A 19,612-nucleotide genomic window follows, 5' to 3' on the forward strand; every position below is an offset into this window, starting at 1 on the left:
GAAAAGAAACCAGTTATATTCAGAAAAAAGGTTGAATGCAGAAATCAGTAAATGTCAATAGAAAAATACTAGATTTGATAAATATATTCAAAAGTTTTCTCATATTTCAAACATACAAGTAATTGAGCACAAGTATAACTGATGATGGGATAGGCTTAAAAAGAAGCAAATACAGGCAGATTACAAAAGGAGTTTAATTTTGTTTTTTTATTTTTTAAAAGATTTTATTTATTAGAGAGCGAAGAGAGAAAGCACAAGCAGGGTCAGGTACAGAGAGAGAATCAGGCTCTCTGCTGAGCAGGAAGCTGGACAGAGGATTCAGTCCCACAAGTTCGAGATCATGATGACCTGAGCTAAAGGCAGAAGCTTAACTGACTGAGCCACTCAGGCTCCTCAGGGAGATTATTTTTAAAGAATATTTAAAAGATTTCTCAAAACAGTTTTCAACAACTGGATAGGTGTTTTTGAAAATAGAATAAGTCTTCATGCCATCACCAAAAAAGTACCAAGAAAAAAAGAGAGTGAAAAGAGAAAAGAATAGAGTGTATTAATGCCTTCAAATAAAATATAGATTTGTTCAAAGACAGAAAAACATTGAAATAAATACGTATCTAATCTCTGGATGAGGAAGAGCATGTTAAGCAAAATGCAATGGTATGAGAAACAGGACAAAACTAATGGGTTCAGTAACATAAAGATCTGGAACACACTGGAAAAATACTTGCAACAAGTATAGCAAGTAAGCATTATTATGGAAGTGGCTTTTATAGAAAAGATCCTGCTCATACCATTATGAAAATAAGGGGAAAACTAATAAAAAGATAACTCTAAGGATAAAGCAATAGACATCTAAAATAATCCTCTATTTCACAAGTCATCAAAGAAGTACCATATAAACACAGTGTGATGCTTTTTACTGGCAAGTTGGCAAAGATTTATGACAGTTTTGTTACCCAGTGCTGGTGGCTGTGTGTTGATATAAAATCTTCAGGAAAGAATTTTGTCTCCATGCAATAAGGGCTTTATAAATGGTAATGTCCAGTACTCCTTAGTCTTGGGAATCTATTCTAGATAAAAACTATGAGCAAAGATTATGCATACATGTTGTATTTCCTAATTTTTAATAATGAAAAAGTGAACATAATCCAAATACCTGCATAAAGATGAATAATTAAGTGAAGTATAGTTATGAAATGCCAGGTGGACATTGAAGTTAATTACAAGAAGAGTTCATAGTGTGGAAAGATGCTTCCAATATAATATTGAGTGGAAACCACAAGGTATAAAACAGTTAATATATTACGATCTAAATTGTCAAAAATGACATACAGGAGGGACGTATTGCATGGTGCACTGGGTGTTATACGCAACTAATGAATCATCGAACTTTACATCGGAAACCAGGGATGTACTGTATGGTGACTAACATGATGTAATAAAAAAACATTAAAATAAAAAAAATGACATACATGCATAGAAAAGTATCTGGAAAAAAGTACAGTATAAATTTTTTTTTGTTAATAGTGCTTACTTGAATTATGAGTTAAGGGCAACTTTTATTTTCATAAAAATTACTTTTTTACCTACGTTTTCTGCAAAAAGAATACGATCAGTCGAATAAGTTAGTAAAAGATACAGTATTTTCTTATCTCTGTTCTGGGTTCATCATATCCTGAGTGACTGCTTTTCTTAATAGACTACATGTAGTCATTCTTCATAAATTTCTGTGACAGTAGATACACATATTTAAATCTAACTGACCAAATTAGAGGCCCTAGTATCACCCTGAGAATAAAATATCAATAAAAAAATTACACATTGTACCTACCTGTCTGAATGTGTTTGAGAAAGAAGTATCAGATTCTTTCCAGAACAGGTGTCTTATTTCAGAGCACAGTTGGCATGGGGGTAGCCATCACTGACCCATTCCAGCGGCTGCTTTGCAAGTTCATCCATTTTGATCTGAGGTATAAGATTTCTTTTGTTCACTTAGTGACTGGAAAATGATTGCTGAGAGAGACTTCCTAAATAATTCTGAGTTCATAGGCTGGGTTTAGTTTTGCTTCCTAGGCTCACAGCTTCCTTCGAGTGGGATCCACGAGCATTCCAGCTCAGATAATAAATTTCTTTACTTGGCTTCCAAAGTGTTAGGCTTCATAAGAAGTCGAGGGGGGAAAACGTAACCACCGGGAGAACCTCTCTCCAAGCCACCTTACTACACATTTGCCAGTATGTTTTGGTGACCAGATGAGGTATATTTTAAAAGCCACTTGATCTGAGATCTACACTGATTTAAAGCCCTGAAAATAGCAAACTTCGTTAAAGCAGGAAGCTGATTGTTTGTAAGCACCATACAATCAGCAGCGAATGAAGGATGCCTTGGAGTAGCAGGCAAGTTATCTCAAGTCAGCTCTTTTAAGTCTTTTTCTTAGTAAGCCTGTGCTCAACCCAGAGATGCCTCCTTTGGTGTTTGGGAATCTGGATCCAGCTGTGTTGGAAACTCAGAGCCAAACAGCTTCTGTGATGTGTGTCCGGTTATTTTTATGTGGTCTTCCTGGGTCGATCTTTATCCGTATTTCCATGTGTGGTTTCAGGGAAGAATTTCAATGGGTATTAAGTGCAAGGAGTTAGGGAGACTCTGATCTCTCACCTCCTGAGGATTAGAATTAGCAGCTTCAAGCACATTTCAGGCAGTCCAATTTATCATTTCTCTCTTGTGGCCATAGCACCTGTGACCAAGGGGCTGGGGGAGAGCCAGTTGGGCTGGGCTAGCAGCCCCTCTATTGACTGTGTTAAGAGGTGATCTTAGGGTCTGAGATGTAAGGCACAGAATGTTCTAGTCAGGGGGGTATGGCTGCATGAGCCAGTCAGGGTCTATAAACTAGCCTTAATAATACCTATCTCACAGTTCTAGGGGGGATTGAGCAAGATAATATGGGATAACATCTATGCCTATGAAAAACTGCTATTCTACTAGGAATGCTCCTAGGAAGAGGTACATGGAGGCTAGTGAAAGTACTCTCAGCTATAAAAGTCTGAATCATTCTGAAGAGAGTGAGTTCGTTGGCTCTTCCATTTTGCTGCCTGTGTGACTTTGGGCCAGTTCCTCAGCTTCTTTATACCTGAGTTCCCGCATCTAGAAAAAGGAGTGATAATGGTACCCATCATGGGACTGTTGTGGGGGTTCTACGAGGTAATGTTGTGAAGTGCTGGAATGGTGCCTGGCATAGAGCAAAGAATCACTGCTGTCCGTCCTATCCGTGCAGAACATCAAAGCTCATGATGTCACCAGTTTGGGTTCCTGGCATGCATTGTCCCAACTGGTGTGTGTAGAGCTTATCTTCATTACTCTTTTGGTTGCTAATCTGTGCACCTAGAGAAAGAAGAGAAGAACGTTTTAAAGTATCAAATCCTGATTCATAAGGCATTGTGATTCTAAAATCTTTCTATGAATATTCGATCTTGTCATCACTCAGGAAATCTGACAGTGAAGGTGGGAGTCCCTGAAAAGGTTGTAGGAATAAAGGATATGTGGACACAATGAGAACTGACAATTCTAAATTTATGTCATCTGCTAAGTATGACAGCATGAATATTCGATCTTGTCATCACTAAGGAAATCTGACAGTGAAGGTGGGAGTCCCTGAGTAGGTTGTACGAATAAAGGATATGTGGACACAGTGAGAACTGATAATTGTAAATGTATGTCATCTGCTAAGTACGGTATTTCGTATGATTGTCACACAATCCCATGAGGAAGGTATTAATAATTCTATCTTGTGTGTAAAGAAGTTAATGTTCACTGTGAGCACCATTTGGTCAAGATCAGGGCAACTATTCCTTGCTAGAGCTTGGATTTAAATGCAAAGGGATCTAATTCTAAGCCTGAGCTCTAACAATTATGCTGTTGTAGCAGCTGGACCCTGATTCTGCGATGTGTCTCATGCACTAGGAATGATGGGTGAGGGGTGCTGACTCAGACCCTGGTGGATTATGTGGAGTCTCTGGTTCTCCCAGCAGTGGCAGGCAGGACACAGTCCTAGACAGATCCCGTGTGCATCAGTGAGGAGAGCCACAGAGAAAGGAGGACATTTTTATCTTCCTTTCCTACCTTTGGCTCCAATCTGGGAGATCTGCCTAGGCATTATCTTGGAAGTTTTGTTTCTGGAAACTTCCTGATGCCTGCAGAGTAGAAGGAAGACCAAGCAGATGTTCAGACTGAGGACCAGGGACATCCTCTGCATGAATGGGTTGTGGTAGGTTCCCAGAGGAATAATACACCAAAGCCTGAGCCTGGGTGTGATACCCAGTTCTTCTATTTGCAAGATTCTGTGTATGGCATTTCACTTACTAGAGCCTGAAAAACAGCTGCGTATGAATTGGTATTATTGGGAAGAATACTAAAAGATTGCATATACCATCATAGGATGAGTGTGTTACGCATAGAAAATACTTAGAAAATATTTTCTGAATAAAGTTGAGAGAAATTTTTGCATTTTCTACTACTGTGAAACTGTTGGCTAGTATTTGTTGAATCCTGGCTAAGCTGTGTGATCTTGTCTGATTACTCACCTTCCCCATGCCTCAGTTTCCTTTTCTGCAAAATAGAGATAATTATCTCAAAGAGTTGTTACAAAAATGAAATTAGTCGCTGAGTGGAACATTGACTTGAGGGTGAATATTTTTCAGTGTAGGACAAACGTGATCATGTTTCAATGCCTGTGGGATAGAGCTAAGATGGAAGTGTGGGGGCAGGGCAGAGAGAGAGATTGATCTCAGATGTAGGGAGAGCAGTGTGTGGAGGCACGTTAGGTGTGGCAGACACTGTGGTCCACAGAGTGGCTATTTTCCAGCTTCTTTGTTTCTAAGGAAATTCCAATTCTTCAGGTGTTATGTGGCCAGGGGTTTGCAATAAGCGTGACCCTGGATGAGTCTAACGCTAGAGGTGTGACTCTGGATGAGTCTAAAGCAATTATGGCAATGCCCTCTCTTTTCAGTGATCACTTTGAGGGCAGGCGTGTGACATAATTTTGGCTGATGGGACAAGAGAAAGACTATGGGATTTCTTCTGGGTGATGCTTCTCTGTTCCTAAAGAGAGAGTCATGAGAAAAATTTCTCTTTTCTGAGTAATGACTTCTATAGGTAGTGCCTGACTTGCCCCCTAGCGGGGCATCAGTGGGCTTTTGAACTGGGAAGTTGCCTCAAACAGCCAAAGAGTGCACACTTTTTGCAAGGTGATTGCTAGCTTGTTATTGGACATTACTTGAATCTGCTTTTATTTTTACTGAAGGATATAACATTATTTGAGATGTGAAATACCCACAAATCCCCGGTTATATCAGATAATCATTCTGGTAGAGAGGGAAATGAACAGAATATTTCTTTCATAAAATAGAAATTTAAATACAGGACTTGTAATGGGGGGAACACAATACTCACATGAACAAGTGGCAGCCTTGCCTTTGAGCCCCCTGTTAGATCCTCCTGTGGAGTTACCTACACTCACAGCTGAACAGGTCCTTCCGTATGATCAGGTTACGGTGGGTGCCTAACAAGCAGTGTGGTGTGTAGATGGTGGCTCCAGGGTGGAGAGCCATCACTCAGTCTGGAAAGTAGCTGCATAGAGGCTGATTGATTGAAGAGGAAAATATAAATCCACTCAGTGTGTTAAGAGTGGTGTTCCTTGTGGTACCAGAACTGGACTGTAACTGTAGTGACATAGTGTCGCTTTTCTTGTGTTTGGGCAGTAGTCGATGGACTGCCAATGCAGTCTCCCTCAGGGGCCCTGGATGGCAGGAAGGTGAGGGAAACCTGGGGTTATATCAAATGAAGCGTCTGAATGAAAATTAATTCAATAGCAAGAAGGAATTGCTGCTAGAAAGGGAGCCAGTCGCTCAATAATAACGCAACTTTTACTTGGCTTAATACTGGTGTAACTGGTAGGATTAATTTGATTTCAGCAACATCTATAGTACTGACACTGATGATCACATGTATTAAGAAATTGAATTAGCATCTCCCTTGATGTTCATCCAATGAAATCTGATTGGTAGAGGGGGAACTAAAATGAGTTAACAATTGGTAATTGTTACCTTAAATCAATAGAGTGATACTTCTCATAAAATTTTAATTTCAGTAGTGGGAGGAGATAACATGGTTCTCTAACTTCTACATTATTTTTAACAAGTTTGTGATAGAATATTTGGTTAACTGAAATGCTTCTTTAAACAACGTCCTTCTCTTATTTGCTTATACAGTTCATTAGCACTTTGGAAGTTGTCTCCTTTTTCCTGTTCTATACATGGTACAAATATGCAGGAGAAGGAATAATTATGAGTGATTTAGTCTTCATCAAGAGTCAGAGGGTGGACTGTGTAGGAAAGAGCCATTTACTACACACCAGGAAAGTCTGTTCTTATCTATGGTTATGCCTGGCTTTGACCTTTGACTAGGATAAGACCACCGGGGTTTTTAATGTATTTTTCAATGTCTGCAAATCCCCAAGAATTGTTTTTTTTTACTGATGGCATTTATTTGGCATAGCTGGCTTAATGAGGGACATAATCACCTCATTGCAAACTTCTGCCTTGAGCTCTCCTGAAGCCAAGACTTAACTCATGCTGGCCTTGGTGGTTCAACTGGAAATGAAGGTTGATTGTCTATGTGAAAAAGGACTCTTGGGAGGTTGTTTGGACACCTCTTGGGCTTACAATCTTGCCTGTACTTTGTTTCTTGTTTCACAATATCGTTGGTCTTTAAACAAATGAATTCTGTGACCACGCTTTGTGGGTTCTTATGAGTCCTTTCAAATATGCAAACTCGTGAAATCTTTACAGTTGATGTCTCCACTAGAAGTATTTTTAGGGTTAGTAGGATAAAAGGAGATGAACAATGTTGCCATTCCACATTTTTATGTCTTCACCATTTTACAACATTTTTGTGTTACCTGCCCCAATGAGCATCATTATGTGTTTAAACTTATGTGTATGGATGGAAGATAACATTGATGCCCAAGACATAATACCTTTGTAATTAAATTTGAAAATATGTATCCCTAAGATACTCTAGGGTGGATCATAACTTCCTCTCATGTAGCCAGTATAGGGGAACTAGACATGTAGCCAAGTTACCATGTGGCGAGGTCACTCCTTTGATTCTTTTCCTATCAGAGTTTAGGATATCTGTCTGGGTGTGTGCCCAGAGATGTGTTAACACAGCTTCTGTTATAGTCAGCCCTGTGGAAAAATAGCATGGTTGAGCTGGGAAATCTGATGATAGGGAGAGATTGTGGGACAAAAGTAGTAATAAATAGAAACAGGTAGAAGCACTTAAAGTGGATCATGTTTCCAGAGCAGAAAGAAATCATGCTATTTTCAAGAGACCACCTTGAAACAAGACATAGTACTCTTACCTCCTCTCTCATATGTCACTGATGAAAGTCGAAGTCTAGAAAAATCCTGTGGCCTTGTTTTCTCCATAGTAGGGGACTTGCCCTCCATCTAATTTTCGGGCTCTACCTAAACATTCCCAACTGGATAATTTGGGGAAAAGAAGTGAGATTACACAGTGATGACTCCACTTATGGCTAGATGACTACAGGTATAGTTTAGCTTGGGGTTTTGTGGCTATATTTACCATGTGGTCATTTTCAGATGACCTGAGAAGCACTACCAAGGAATCATATAGGAAATAAAATGTGAATAATAGACATTCTGCATCACAAATGGATATGATAAGTTGCTAATCTGACTGATATGATGGAGGTAGATTCTTGCTGACTTCTGGAACTGGCAGAGCTTGATTTGTTCCTTTGAATATACCAAATGTGGAAGTGGAAAGAATGCGTTTAAGGCCAGCAGAAATAAAACGCAGAGAGACTTGAGGGAGGCCAACTTGGGTTTGCTTTAATGACCCAGTATTTCTGACCTTTCTCCTGTGGTGGTATGTGAAGGACATTTTAAGCAGAGGTACGTTCCCCTGTTTGAGACTTAAATTAATGAAAGAAATAAGACCAAAATTACTGCCTCTAAAACACATAAATGAGTGCATAGGTCGGGACATTGTTCACAGAAAGTGCTCAACAAACATTGGCTGTCAACATCAGCATCATGAGCTTGGTCATCCTTAGTTTTATATTATCCTATTTCACCCCATCTATCTTGGGCACTACAGCTAGATCTTCAAAGGGTAAGTTTGATATTTTAGACATACTGTTGCTAGCATATATTTAGAAGATGGTCATTCAGGAAATTATGGCAAAACATCTATTTTTTAGAATTTATTATTGAAGTGTAAATGAGGCACAATGTTACATTAGTTTCAGCTGTACAACATAGTGATTCAACAGTTCTACACATTATTCAGTGCTCACCAAGATAAGTGAGTCAGCCATCTGTCACCATACAACAGTGTTTCAATATTATTGATTATGTTCCCTATGCTGTACTTTTCATCCCCTTGACTTATTTTTTTTATAATGAAGTTTGAATCTTTTACTCCTTTACCCCTTTCACCTTTCCCCACACAGCCACCTCTGGCAACCACCACTTTGTTCTCTTCCTTAAGAATCTGTTGGCTTGTTTGTTTTGGCAATGTATTTATTTTTAAAAGGTCTTTATAGAGCGTGTGACCTAACCTGATATAAATTTCTAAGACGTGAGGCATGTCAGCATCACATGATATTCGAATGTCTGGTTGTGAAATCACCTTCTGAAGACAAGTTTCTGAGCTCTTCCTCAGGAATCCCAAGCTCTGTACAGAGATAGGTCTATTGGCCTCTGGCACTGGGCTCTCCCTTCTCCTCCTTGGAGAGCACCAGAAGGGGATCCATCATTAGTGAGAGCTTTTGAAATTAGTTCTGCTCAGACATCTCACAATTGCTCCAACCAGCTCCCCCATTTGTTACTGCAGAGATGTTTAAGGGCATTTGTATCCCAGACTGGGGAGTTCGTGGTGGGCTAGCTTTTAGTGTCCAGAGATCTGCTCACAGGACCCGTTAGTTTCCTTGCTCGATAGTAAGTCACCACTATACTGTCCCTACTTTTACCTAGATGACTTTTTGTTATGACTTATTTTGAAGTGAAGTGAGGCTGGCACAGATGTTTGTTCTTCCCGTGATCATGGTTAGTGAACAATGGTTAGTAGTGGTGTTCTTGGGCTCCTGTTGTCCATGGTAAACTTTCTGTCCTGGTGACATCACTGAATGTTGTAATGATGTGTGAGCAATTTCACTCATTTTTAGCTGATACATTTTTTGAATCTAAATCATTTAATTCTTACAATTTAAGAGAGTATGTAATGCTATTTCGATTTTACAGATTAAAAGAATCAGTGCAGAGATGATGCAAAATGCTTACACTGACAAAGCTAATTAATGCAGGAACAAGATGAGAAATGAAGCCTATGTGATCCAGAGCTCTTAATCTCTGACCTCAAAGCATCTGACTATTTCTGAAGCTCTCCTAGAATTTCATTATGTGCATGTTATGAATTCTTTTCCGTAATCCAGATCCGTGGTCATTGTTCAGTTTTGTGACACTTGTTCTTACCTCACTGGTAATTTCCTGCCCCAGCTGTTCAGACTCTTCCTCTGTCCACGTCTAAAACACGACTTTAACATACAGATATTTTCCGCCTTAACTCTATAGACTTTATCACTTATATTTCTTTTGCATCAGCCAATTCTGCCTCTAATTCTTTCTGTAGACAATTGCCTAGTACTGGGAACGGTTGTGATGTAATTTTTAAAAAGTACCTTTGTGTGGAAGTGTTCGCTTCCTGGGATTGTGATAAGTAAAGAGTTTTTTTTATTGCTGTGGTGAAGGAACATCTATTAACCCCTCAAATTTAGGAGGATAAGAAAAAGTATATTTGGATGAAAGTACTTCCTGAAGGCTCTCTGCTGTTCTATACTTTTTTGCATATATCATTACTTTTCCTCTTTTATTTGTTTTTAAAATAAGATTTTCATTTATTTATATGAGAGAGAGAGTGAGAGAGAACAAGGAGGGGGAGGTGCAGAGGGAGAAACAAACTCCTTGGTGAGCAGGGAGCCTGACATGCGGATAGATCCCAGGACCCTGAGATCATAACCTGGGCCTAAGTTAGACACTTAAGCAACTGAGCCACCCAGGCGCCCCTTCTCTTTTAAATTAAAACTACTTTCTAGCTGTAGCACCGGGTATAAAGAATGTTGAAAATATTGCTGCTGAACTGTTTCACACACACATTCAAGGCAACATCATGACTTTTGTGGCCTGTTGCTCCTTTGTCTTCACGAGTCCTTGTCCATAAAATATATGAATGAATATATTTTATGAATGAACTTTATAACAATGACTATACTCCAAGTTGGATTTGGATTATATTCTCTTTTTCTTCTTATTTTAAAAATATTAATCCATTTCAGGGGCTCCTAAAATTATTCCGTGCTCTAGGCACCATGCCTACTGTACCTTTAGGGGTACGTTGACCCTACCCACAATATATGTGGTCCTGAAGAAAACTGATTCAGAGAGGATAATTGACTATCCCAAGTTTAACCAAATAAGAAGGGAAATAAATCTTTATAAATTATCACTAGACATTTTTATGTAAATACTCTAATCACAAGATTCATTAATCACCAGTTTTCATTACTTGGCCCCAGAGTTTCTTCATGGCATTTTTCACTTCTGCACTTCTGAGTGTGTAGATTAAAGGGTTCAACATGGGAGTTACTATGGTATAAGACACAGCCACAGCTTTGTCAGCGGGGAAGGAGGTAATGGGTCTCAGGTACAGGAATGAACAAGGTACAAAGAATAAGATGACAACAGTGACATGAGAAGCACAGGTAGACAGGGCTTTGCGACGCCCTTCAGAGCTACGGGTCCTCAGAGAACACAGGATGACAATGTAAGAAGCAACTAGCATAGAAAAAATGAGGAAACATAGTGATCCGCTGTTGGCAGCAATCAGGGGCCCCAAAGTGTGAATGTCTGTACAGGCTAGTTCCAGGAGAGGTATTAAATCACATGCAAAATGGTCAATGACATTGCGGCCACAGAATGGTAACTGCGCCATGAAAAAAGCTTGGATCCCTCCATGAAGAAAGCCTAACATTCCAGCCATTCCCAGCAAGAAAGCACAGACAGATCGGTTCATGATGGTCATGTAATGCAAAGGCTTACAGATGGCTACATAGCGGTCATAGGCCATGGCAATTAATAAGATGATCTCAGCTCCACCAAAGAAATGTTCAGCAAAGAGTTGAGTCATACAGCCATTGAAGGATATGGTGTTCTTGTCAGAGATAAAGTCAATGATTATTTTGGGTACAATGGAAGAAGAGTAGAAAGCATCTAAAATGGACAAGTAGGATAGAAAAAAGTACATGGGAGAACCCAGGGCTGGGCTGATGAAGATGGTGACTGAGATGAGCAGGTTACCTGCCAGTGTGATCAAGTAGGTGATTAAAAGCAGAGCAGATAAGACTTTCTGCAGTTCTGGATTCTGGGTCAGGCCCAGCAGAATGAATTCTGTGACATTGCTCACCCTTTCCATAGATTCAACTTGGGTTATGTTTCATCAGGAAAAGTCAGATGGTCCATCTGGAAAGATCACAGAGATTCTGAGTAGTATTTTTAATTCCACAGTAAAATCCTCATAACGTCTTTAGTCCTGGCCTCTGGGATTGATGGAACCACACCTTCTACTCACCTCAACCACTTTGGAGCTAGTTATAAAAAGGAATAGAAAGAGGTGAAATTATCTTACTCATATCTGAAACACCAGAATAAAAGCAACGTGTTACTATGACTGTTGACTTATAATTGATTTCCAAACTCTGGCTCTAAAACCTTACAGATGGCTTTCATTCACCATTTTCTGGGACAGATTTCATCAGCAACAACTATTTTGAAGTTATATTTGCCCATTGGCATGAATTTTTATATGTATAGGAACACAATATTCTTTCAAATGTGAGGTGTATATCACATAGGAAAGTGCCATCCATACTATATCTTTACCAGCAGTGTTCTTTGAGCTGGGATTCCTTTCTGTCAAATGAACGCAGAGACACACAGAGAGACAGAATTGTAGATGCAGTGTTTCCCCTTCAGAATGCCAAGGAACTGTCTTTATAACAGCTCTTTGAGCCACATTCACTCAACAGCCTTGGATGTTGTGTCTGACTCAACATCACTAGTACATATTCACTCTTCTCATATCTTTGTGGCAGGTATGTCAGTGGTACACAGTTCCTGAAAAGTCCTCAGTGTTTCTTCAATGAATTTTCTGTGCAATTGGTCTTTCATCACATAAAGAATAATGTTCTGGAATAGCTTTAGAAACCTAGTCACAGTTTACAAATGGAATTAAATGAATCATGCAGTTTCCCTGAATTTCCTATTGTGAGACAGAAATGTTATCTAAGATGATACTAGTTTTTCTTTTGACATAAGTGTAGGCAATTAGGATGAACATACAGTTTTCATTGCTAATTGGTGGAATAATGAATATATACCAGAATGTATTCTTTGATTGGATGATCTGTACATGGATTTCCAGTAGTGAGCACATGTTACAAATGATCATAGGCTATTTTATTCCTTCTCCCCCTCACTTTCTCCTTTCCCTATCCCTGCCAATAAAACAATGACATACTTTTCCTCAAAAGTTTCTGGACACAGAATTCAGCATCATGACCTTTCAGCTTCAGTAAAGGTTAGGAAAGTATCTTTTGTTTCCCAGAAGCTCAGTCTCTTTAGTGGTTTCTCTGTCCACGGCTGCTATGGGTGGAACTACGTGCTTCATCGTCCTTAATAGATTTAATGCACAAATTCCAACCTCCGTGTGGCGGTATGGAAGTCATGAAGAGGGAAACAGTTTCAAATAATCAGATATAAAAGCCTATTGAAGCAATCTACTTCTACATACATGTTACCTTAATGTTATAAAAGTAACCTTAGTTCTCAACAGCATTGTGTGAAGTAGGATTACAGGCCACATTTTCTACTGATATGTTCATGTCATCATATTCAAATTCATCTTTAGAGAAACAGATCACCTTCAGTTCACAGCATCTAGCTATAAAAAGTATTTGGTGAAATAATTTGGGTAAATTAAGTTAATCTGTTTAAAATTTGGGGAAAAAGATTTAGTTATTACTGACCTGGATCTAGTTGATTGTGGATTCCACGGTTTTCAGATTGTACCCAGTCATTGTTTTCTTCAGCTGCGGGCATTGCCCCACAACAGCAAATATCCTCTGTCAACTGACAATTGGGACACTGCAATTCTCTCTCAGACAACTCCCCCAGAATCGGTCATTTTTGCTTATTTTGGATCCCATTATCAGTCTGAACTTACCCAGAAATGAGCTGTTTCAATTAGGATACTTCATTTCTCTAGGATTTAATTTCTTCTCACTTTCTTGGCCTCCTATGAAAGTATAGACACGTTTCAAAATACATATATATTTCTCAGATCTCAGACCTGTATTTAATCTGTAGTAAAAATGGGGAAAAAAAAAACCTTCAAGTCAGAAAAAGCTAGTATATGGAACTATAAAAAGTAGAAGTGCATCGGATCCACTTGATTGGAGATTATATATATATACTTCAAGTCCTGCCAAATTTATGTTTTCCAACAAGTTCATCAGCAGTGTGGAGAGAATTCTTTTTTATTCCTCCTTTTAACCACCTTTTTCTGGGAGCAGTGTCTCCCATATGAGTCTTAAGCTTGTTGGTATATGCCTCTGTCATTTAGTTAAATGTCCTGTACTTCTTTCTTTATAGACTCTAGAGAACTATTTAAATAGACTTTCACGAAGTGCCTGCACTTTGGTAATGCATTGACCTCTTAAGGCCTCAGAGGATTAGTAATTGGTCCTGTTGGAATCTTTTCTGGAAGCGTCAGCCACCGTCTTTCATTTGCTCCTACTTGGCCCCCACAAGGATCATTAGAGGTAGTTTTAGAAATGCTGTTGCACTTTGGTAAAACGTGTCTGTGGGTATAGTTTGGGATGATATGTTGGTAAGAAAAATTGGAAAGCTTTCTGATAGGGCTTTGTTGTTAATTTTGACATTGTTGAGCCTGGCATTGGATAGCTGGTGATTTGAGGCATAGGTCAGTGTTCAGAAAATGGATTTCTTTCTGAAAATGTGACTGTTCTAAGTATACAGTTTTTCTGAGAATGGAAATGCCAGTTTTCAAGGTCATGTGCCATGTTAGTCTGGGAGACTGACTTTTTTATTAGTGGCTGAGAAAGGAGACTCAGATTGCAAAATTCTCAGCTACCAAAGAGTGGTTAATTTATGAGTCACCTTTAAAAAAAATTTTTTTTATTATGTTATTCACCATACAGTACATCATTAGTTTTTGATGTAGTGTTCCATGATTCATTGTTTGCGTATAACACCCAGTGCTCCGTGCACTATATGCCTTCCTTAATATCCGTCACCGGGTAACCCACCTCCCCACCACCCTCCCCTCTAAAACCCTCAATTTGTTTCCCAGAGTCCATAGTCTCTCATGGTTTGTCTCACCCTCTAATCCCCCCCCTTCATTTTTCCCTTCCTTCTCCTAATGTCCTCCATGCTATTCCTTATGTTCCACATATAAGTAAACCATATGATAATTGTCTTTCTCTGCTTGACTTATTTCACTTAGCATAATCCCCTCCAGTTCCATCCATGTCAATGCAAATGGTGGGTATTCATCCTTTCTGATGGCTGAGTAATATTCCATTGTATATATGGACCACATCTTCTTTATTCATTCGTCTATTGAAGGACATCTCAGTTCCTTCCACAGTTTGGCTATTTTGGGCATTGCTGCTATGAACATTGGAGTGCATATGGCCCTTCTTTTCACTACATCTGTATCTTCGGGGTAAATACCCAGCAGTGCAATTGCTGGGCCATAGGGTAGCTCTATTTTTAACTTTTGAGGAACCTCCATACTGTTCTCTAAAGTGACTGTATCAACTTGCATTCCAACCAACAGTGTGAGAGGGTTCCCCTTTCTCCACATCCTCTCCAACATTTGTTGTTTCTTGCCCTGTCAATTTTTGCCATTCTAACTGGTATAAGGTGGTATCTCAATGTGGTTTTGTTTTGAATTTCCCTGATGGCTAATGATGTTGAACATTTTTTCATGTGTCTGTTAGCCATTTGCATGTCTTCTTTGGAAAAGTGTCTGTTCCTGTCTTCTGCCCATTTTTTGACTTGATTATTTGGTTTTTGGGTGTTGAGTTTGCAAAGTTCTTTATAGATCTTGGATACCAGCCCTTTATCTGTAGTGTCATTTTCAAATATCTTCTCCCATTCCATGGGTTGCCTCTTTGTTTTATTGACTGTTTCTTTTGCTGTGCAGAAGCTTTTTATGTGGATGAAGTCCCAAAAGTTCATTTTTGCTTTTTTCCCCCTTGCCTCTGGAGACATGTCTAGCAAGAAGTTGCTGCATCAGAGATCAAGGAGGTTCCTGCCTACGTTCCCTTCTAAGATTTTGATGGATTCCTGTCTCACATTGAGGTCTTTTATCCATTTTAGGTTTATGTTTGTGTATAGTGTTAGAGAATGGTTGAGTTTCATTCTTCTGTATATAGCTGTCCAATTTCCCCACTTCCATTTATTGAAGAGACTGTCTTTTTTACATTGGATATTTTTTCCAGCTTTGTTGAAGATTAGTTGACTATAGAATCAAGGGTCCATTTCTGGGCTCTCTATTCTGTTCCATTGATCTATGTGTCTGTTTTTGTGCCAATACCATGCTGTTTTGGTGATCACAGCTTTGTAATATAGCTTTCATCAGGTGACGTAATGCCCCCAACTTTGTTTTTCTTTTTCATCATTTCCTTGGTGATTTGGGGTCTTTTCTGGTTCCATACAAATTTTAGGATTGTTTATTCCAGCACTTTGAAAAATGGCATTGGTATTTTGATCCAGAGGGTGTTAAGAGTATAGATTGCTCTGGGTAGCATAGATATTTTAAAAATGTTTATCATTCTGATCCATGAGTATGGAATGTTTTTCCATCTTTTTGTGTCTTCTTCAATTTCTTTCATAAGTGTTTTGTAGTTTCTAGAGTATAGATCCTTTACCTCTTTGGTTAGGTTTATTCCTAAGTATCTTATGGTTTTTGGTGCTATTGTAAATGGAATTGATTCCCTAATTTGTCTTTCTACAGTTAAATTGTTCGTGCGTAGGAAACAACTGATTTCTGTGCATCGATTTTGTATCCTGCCACAATCCTGAATTGCTGTATAAGTTCTAGTAATTTGGGGGTGGAGTCTTTTGGGTTTTCCATATAATGTATCATGTCATCTGTGAAGAGAGAGAGTTTGACTTCTTCTCTGCTAATATGAATACCTTTTATTTCTTTTTGTTGTCTGATTGCTGATGCTAGGACTTCTGGTACTATGTTGAACAATAGTGGTGAGAGTGGGCTTCCTTGTCATGTTCCTGATCTTAAGGAAAAGGCTCTCAGCTTTTCCCAACTGAGACTGATATTTGCTGTGGGCTTTTTGTAGGTTGGTTTTTATGAAACTGAGGAATGTTCCCTCTGACCCTACACTCTTAAGAGTTTTAATCATTAGGAAAGGATGCTGTATTTTGTCAGATGCTTTTTGTGCACCAGTTGAGAGGATCATATAGTTTTTGTCTCTTATTAATGTGTTCCATCAGATTGATTTATTTGAGAATGTTGAACCACTTTTGCATTCCAGGAATAAATCCCACCTGGTCGTGATGTATAATCCTTTTAATGTACGGTTGGATCCTATTGGCTAGAATCTTGTTGAGAATTTTGGCATCCATATTCATCAGGGATATTGGTCTATAATTCTTCTTTTTGATGGGGTCTTTGGTTTTGGGATCAAGGTAATGCTGGCCTCATAGAGTGAGTTCGTGAGGTTTCCTTTTGTTTCTATTTTTTGAAACAGCTTCAGGAGACTAGCTATTAATTCTTCTTTAAATGTTTGGTAGAAATCTCCTGGGAATCCATCAGGCCCTGGACTCTTTGTGTGGCTCCAGTTTCCTGTCTGGGGGCTGCCCTAAAATCCTTTTCCCACTGATACCGGTCTGCAAGTCTGTGCTCTGTCCCCAGTAAGAGGCTTTTGCACTCTGGTGTTATCTCACCTTCCTGGCACAAGTTTATGGAGGCTCCCTCCCCCTCCTGTTTATCTTCTGATATCTGCCCACAGAATCACAGCTCCCTGCTTCATACCTCGAGACCAAAAACTGGAGGTAGTCTGTTTGTAGAGATCCAGATATATCTTCTTATATCTTACGCTGAATTCATGGGTGTTTGGAATGGTTTGGCAGAAATCCAGCTTAATTCAGGGGACTATTTGATATAGGGTACCCTACTCCTCCACCATATTTTTTTTCTACTGGATAGGTGTTTTTCAAATAGAATAAGTCTTCATGCCAATACCCCCCCCAAAAAAAAACAACACACCAAAAAACAAAAATAAAAAACCCCAACAACAACAAAAGAGACTGAAAAGAGAAAAAGAATAGAGTGTATTAAAATCTTCAAGTAAAATATAGATTTGTTCAAGAACAGAAAAATAAATGTGTATGTAGTCTCAGGATGAGGAAGAGCATGTTAGGCAAAATGCGGCAGTATGGGAAACAGGACAAAACTAACATAAAGACCTGGAACACACTGGAAAAATTCTCAGAACAAGTATGACAAGTAACTATTATTATGGATGTGGTTTTAAAAAAGGTCCTACTTAAACCACTTTGAAATTAAGGGGAAAACTAATAAAAAGATAACTCCAAGGATAAATCAACAGACATCTAGAATATTCCTGTATTTCACAAGTCATCAAAGAAGTACCATTTAAACACATTTGAATGCTTTTATCTAGCACATTGGCAATGATTTATGACAGTTATGTTACCCAGTGCTGGTGGTTGTGTGGAATCTTCTGGAAATCTTCTGGAAAGAAGTTTGTCTCCTTGCATAAGGGCTTTATAGATGGTCATGTCCAGTACTCCTTAGGCTTGGGAATCTATTCTAGATAAAAATAATGCACAAGGATTATGCATACAGATTGTATTTCCTAATTTTTTATAATGATTATCCAAATACCTGCATAAAGATGAATAATTAAGTGAATTATAGTTATGAAATATCAGGTGGACATTGAAGTTAATTACAAGAAGAGATCATAGTGTAGAAAGATTCTTCCTTTTTTTTTTTTATTTTTCTTTAAAGATTTTATTTTTATTTATTCGACAGAGATAGAGACAGCCAGCGAGAGAGGGAACACAAGCAGAGGGAGTGGGAGAGGAAGAAGCAGGCTCACAGCAGAGGAGCCTGATGTGGGGCTCGATCCCATAATGCCGGGATCACGCCCTGAGCCGAAGGCAGACGCTCAACCGCTGTGCCACCCAGGCGCCCCAAGAAATAATTTATTTTTACTTTAGCTTCGAGGAGTAGCAGTGGGGAAGAGGGCATTCTGAAAATAAGACAAACATGCCAAATGAGTTGCTGATTTCCAGCTAGGCACATGGAAAAAAGCTTTTATTTCAGTGACCTCTCTGCTCATTGGAAAACTCTGGGCTGCTGGATTTCATGATCCCGAGACTCTGGGTGCTCTCGAATTACAGTGAGTGATGAGGGCAAATCGCAGGGTAGAGGATGCTCTTATTGGGCTCCTGGGTGTATGGAGACATGCTGTACTCTGGCATTAAGACGCCTCATTTCGTCCAGTTGGGTAAGATTGAAGAAATAGCTCCACCAAATCCCTAAATACATGGAGCACATACAGAGTGCCGGGCTGGTAGACAGTCATCCCCAACATGGGTTAAGTTTCAGCGTCGCCGCTGGCCACACTTTGGTGATTCCTACTGGATTTGTCCAACTTGTAGACACAGGCCTGGTTCTTGTTCCGCCCCTCCCCCAACCCCGAGTTGGCAGAGTCTTTACTCGATTCTTGTTGCATTCGGATCTATGTGCTATTATTAAGACTAACAAACTTAATGAGAGGATGGGATTGCTGAACTCTGACCCCAGCTCTGCCCCAGCCACCTGTGGAACTATTCACAAACATTCTCATTTACTCAACAAATATTTAAATGAGCACTTTTTACACATCAGGTACCAGAGATACAAAAATGGGTAAGACACGGTTCTTACCTTCACTGCTTTCTGTCGGGGGTAGGGAGCTAAGGACACAAATAGAGGTGCAGTGACTTCTTCTTTTGGGTCTCCCTTTTACATATCAAAGGGCCAGAACTGGATTAGATGATGTCCCCAAGGTCCCTTCTGAGGCTAACATGCCATCGTCTGTTCACGATTCATCAAATATCCGAAAATCACTTGTTTAACGGAGAATTGGTAAACGTTTCCCCTTTCTCCCCAGTTTATAGGGGGTGATGTTGACGATGAATGAGACAGTATCGACAAAGTGCTTTAATAGGCAAGTTGCAGAAAGACATGATATAGGTTTGAGGCATTATTATTAATGGAAAAATGAAAACAAGGACTGATGTTTTTAAAGAGAGAACAGATGGTTCTTTTGTTTAGAATTTGAGTATAAAGGAGAGAAAAAAAGGAGATACTTGCCATATTGTTTAGGCCCTGAATGTGAGTGACTTTAAAATGCCAAAA

General features: G+C 39.2%; 1 protein-coding gene across 1 annotated transcript; it reads right to left on the reverse strand.

Annotated features, from left to right (window-relative positions):
• Positions 1-10,618: 10,618 nt before the first annotated feature.
• LOC123785146 (olfactory receptor 4C45-like) lies at positions 10,619-17,637 on the reverse strand. Its single transcript, XM_087855233.1, has 2 exons — positions 17,610-17,637; positions 10,619-11,553 (listed from the first exon to the last, which is right to left on the reverse strand). Exon 2 carries the CDS (start codon positions 11,543-11,545, stop codon positions 10,619-10,621), a length of 927 nt encoding a protein of 308 aa, XP_087711359.1. The 5' UTR covers positions 11,546-11,553; positions 17,610-17,637.
• Between the last annotated feature and the right edge of the window lie 1,975 nt (positions 17,638-19,612).

This window comes from Ursus americanus, chromosome 24 (assembly GCF_024610735.1).
Source record: "Ursus americanus isolate L20-20 chromosome 24, mUrsAme1.1.p, whole genome shotgun sequence".
In the NCBI taxonomy this organism is placed as follows: Eukaryota; Metazoa; Chordata; class Mammalia; order Carnivora; family Ursidae; genus Ursus; species Ursus americanus.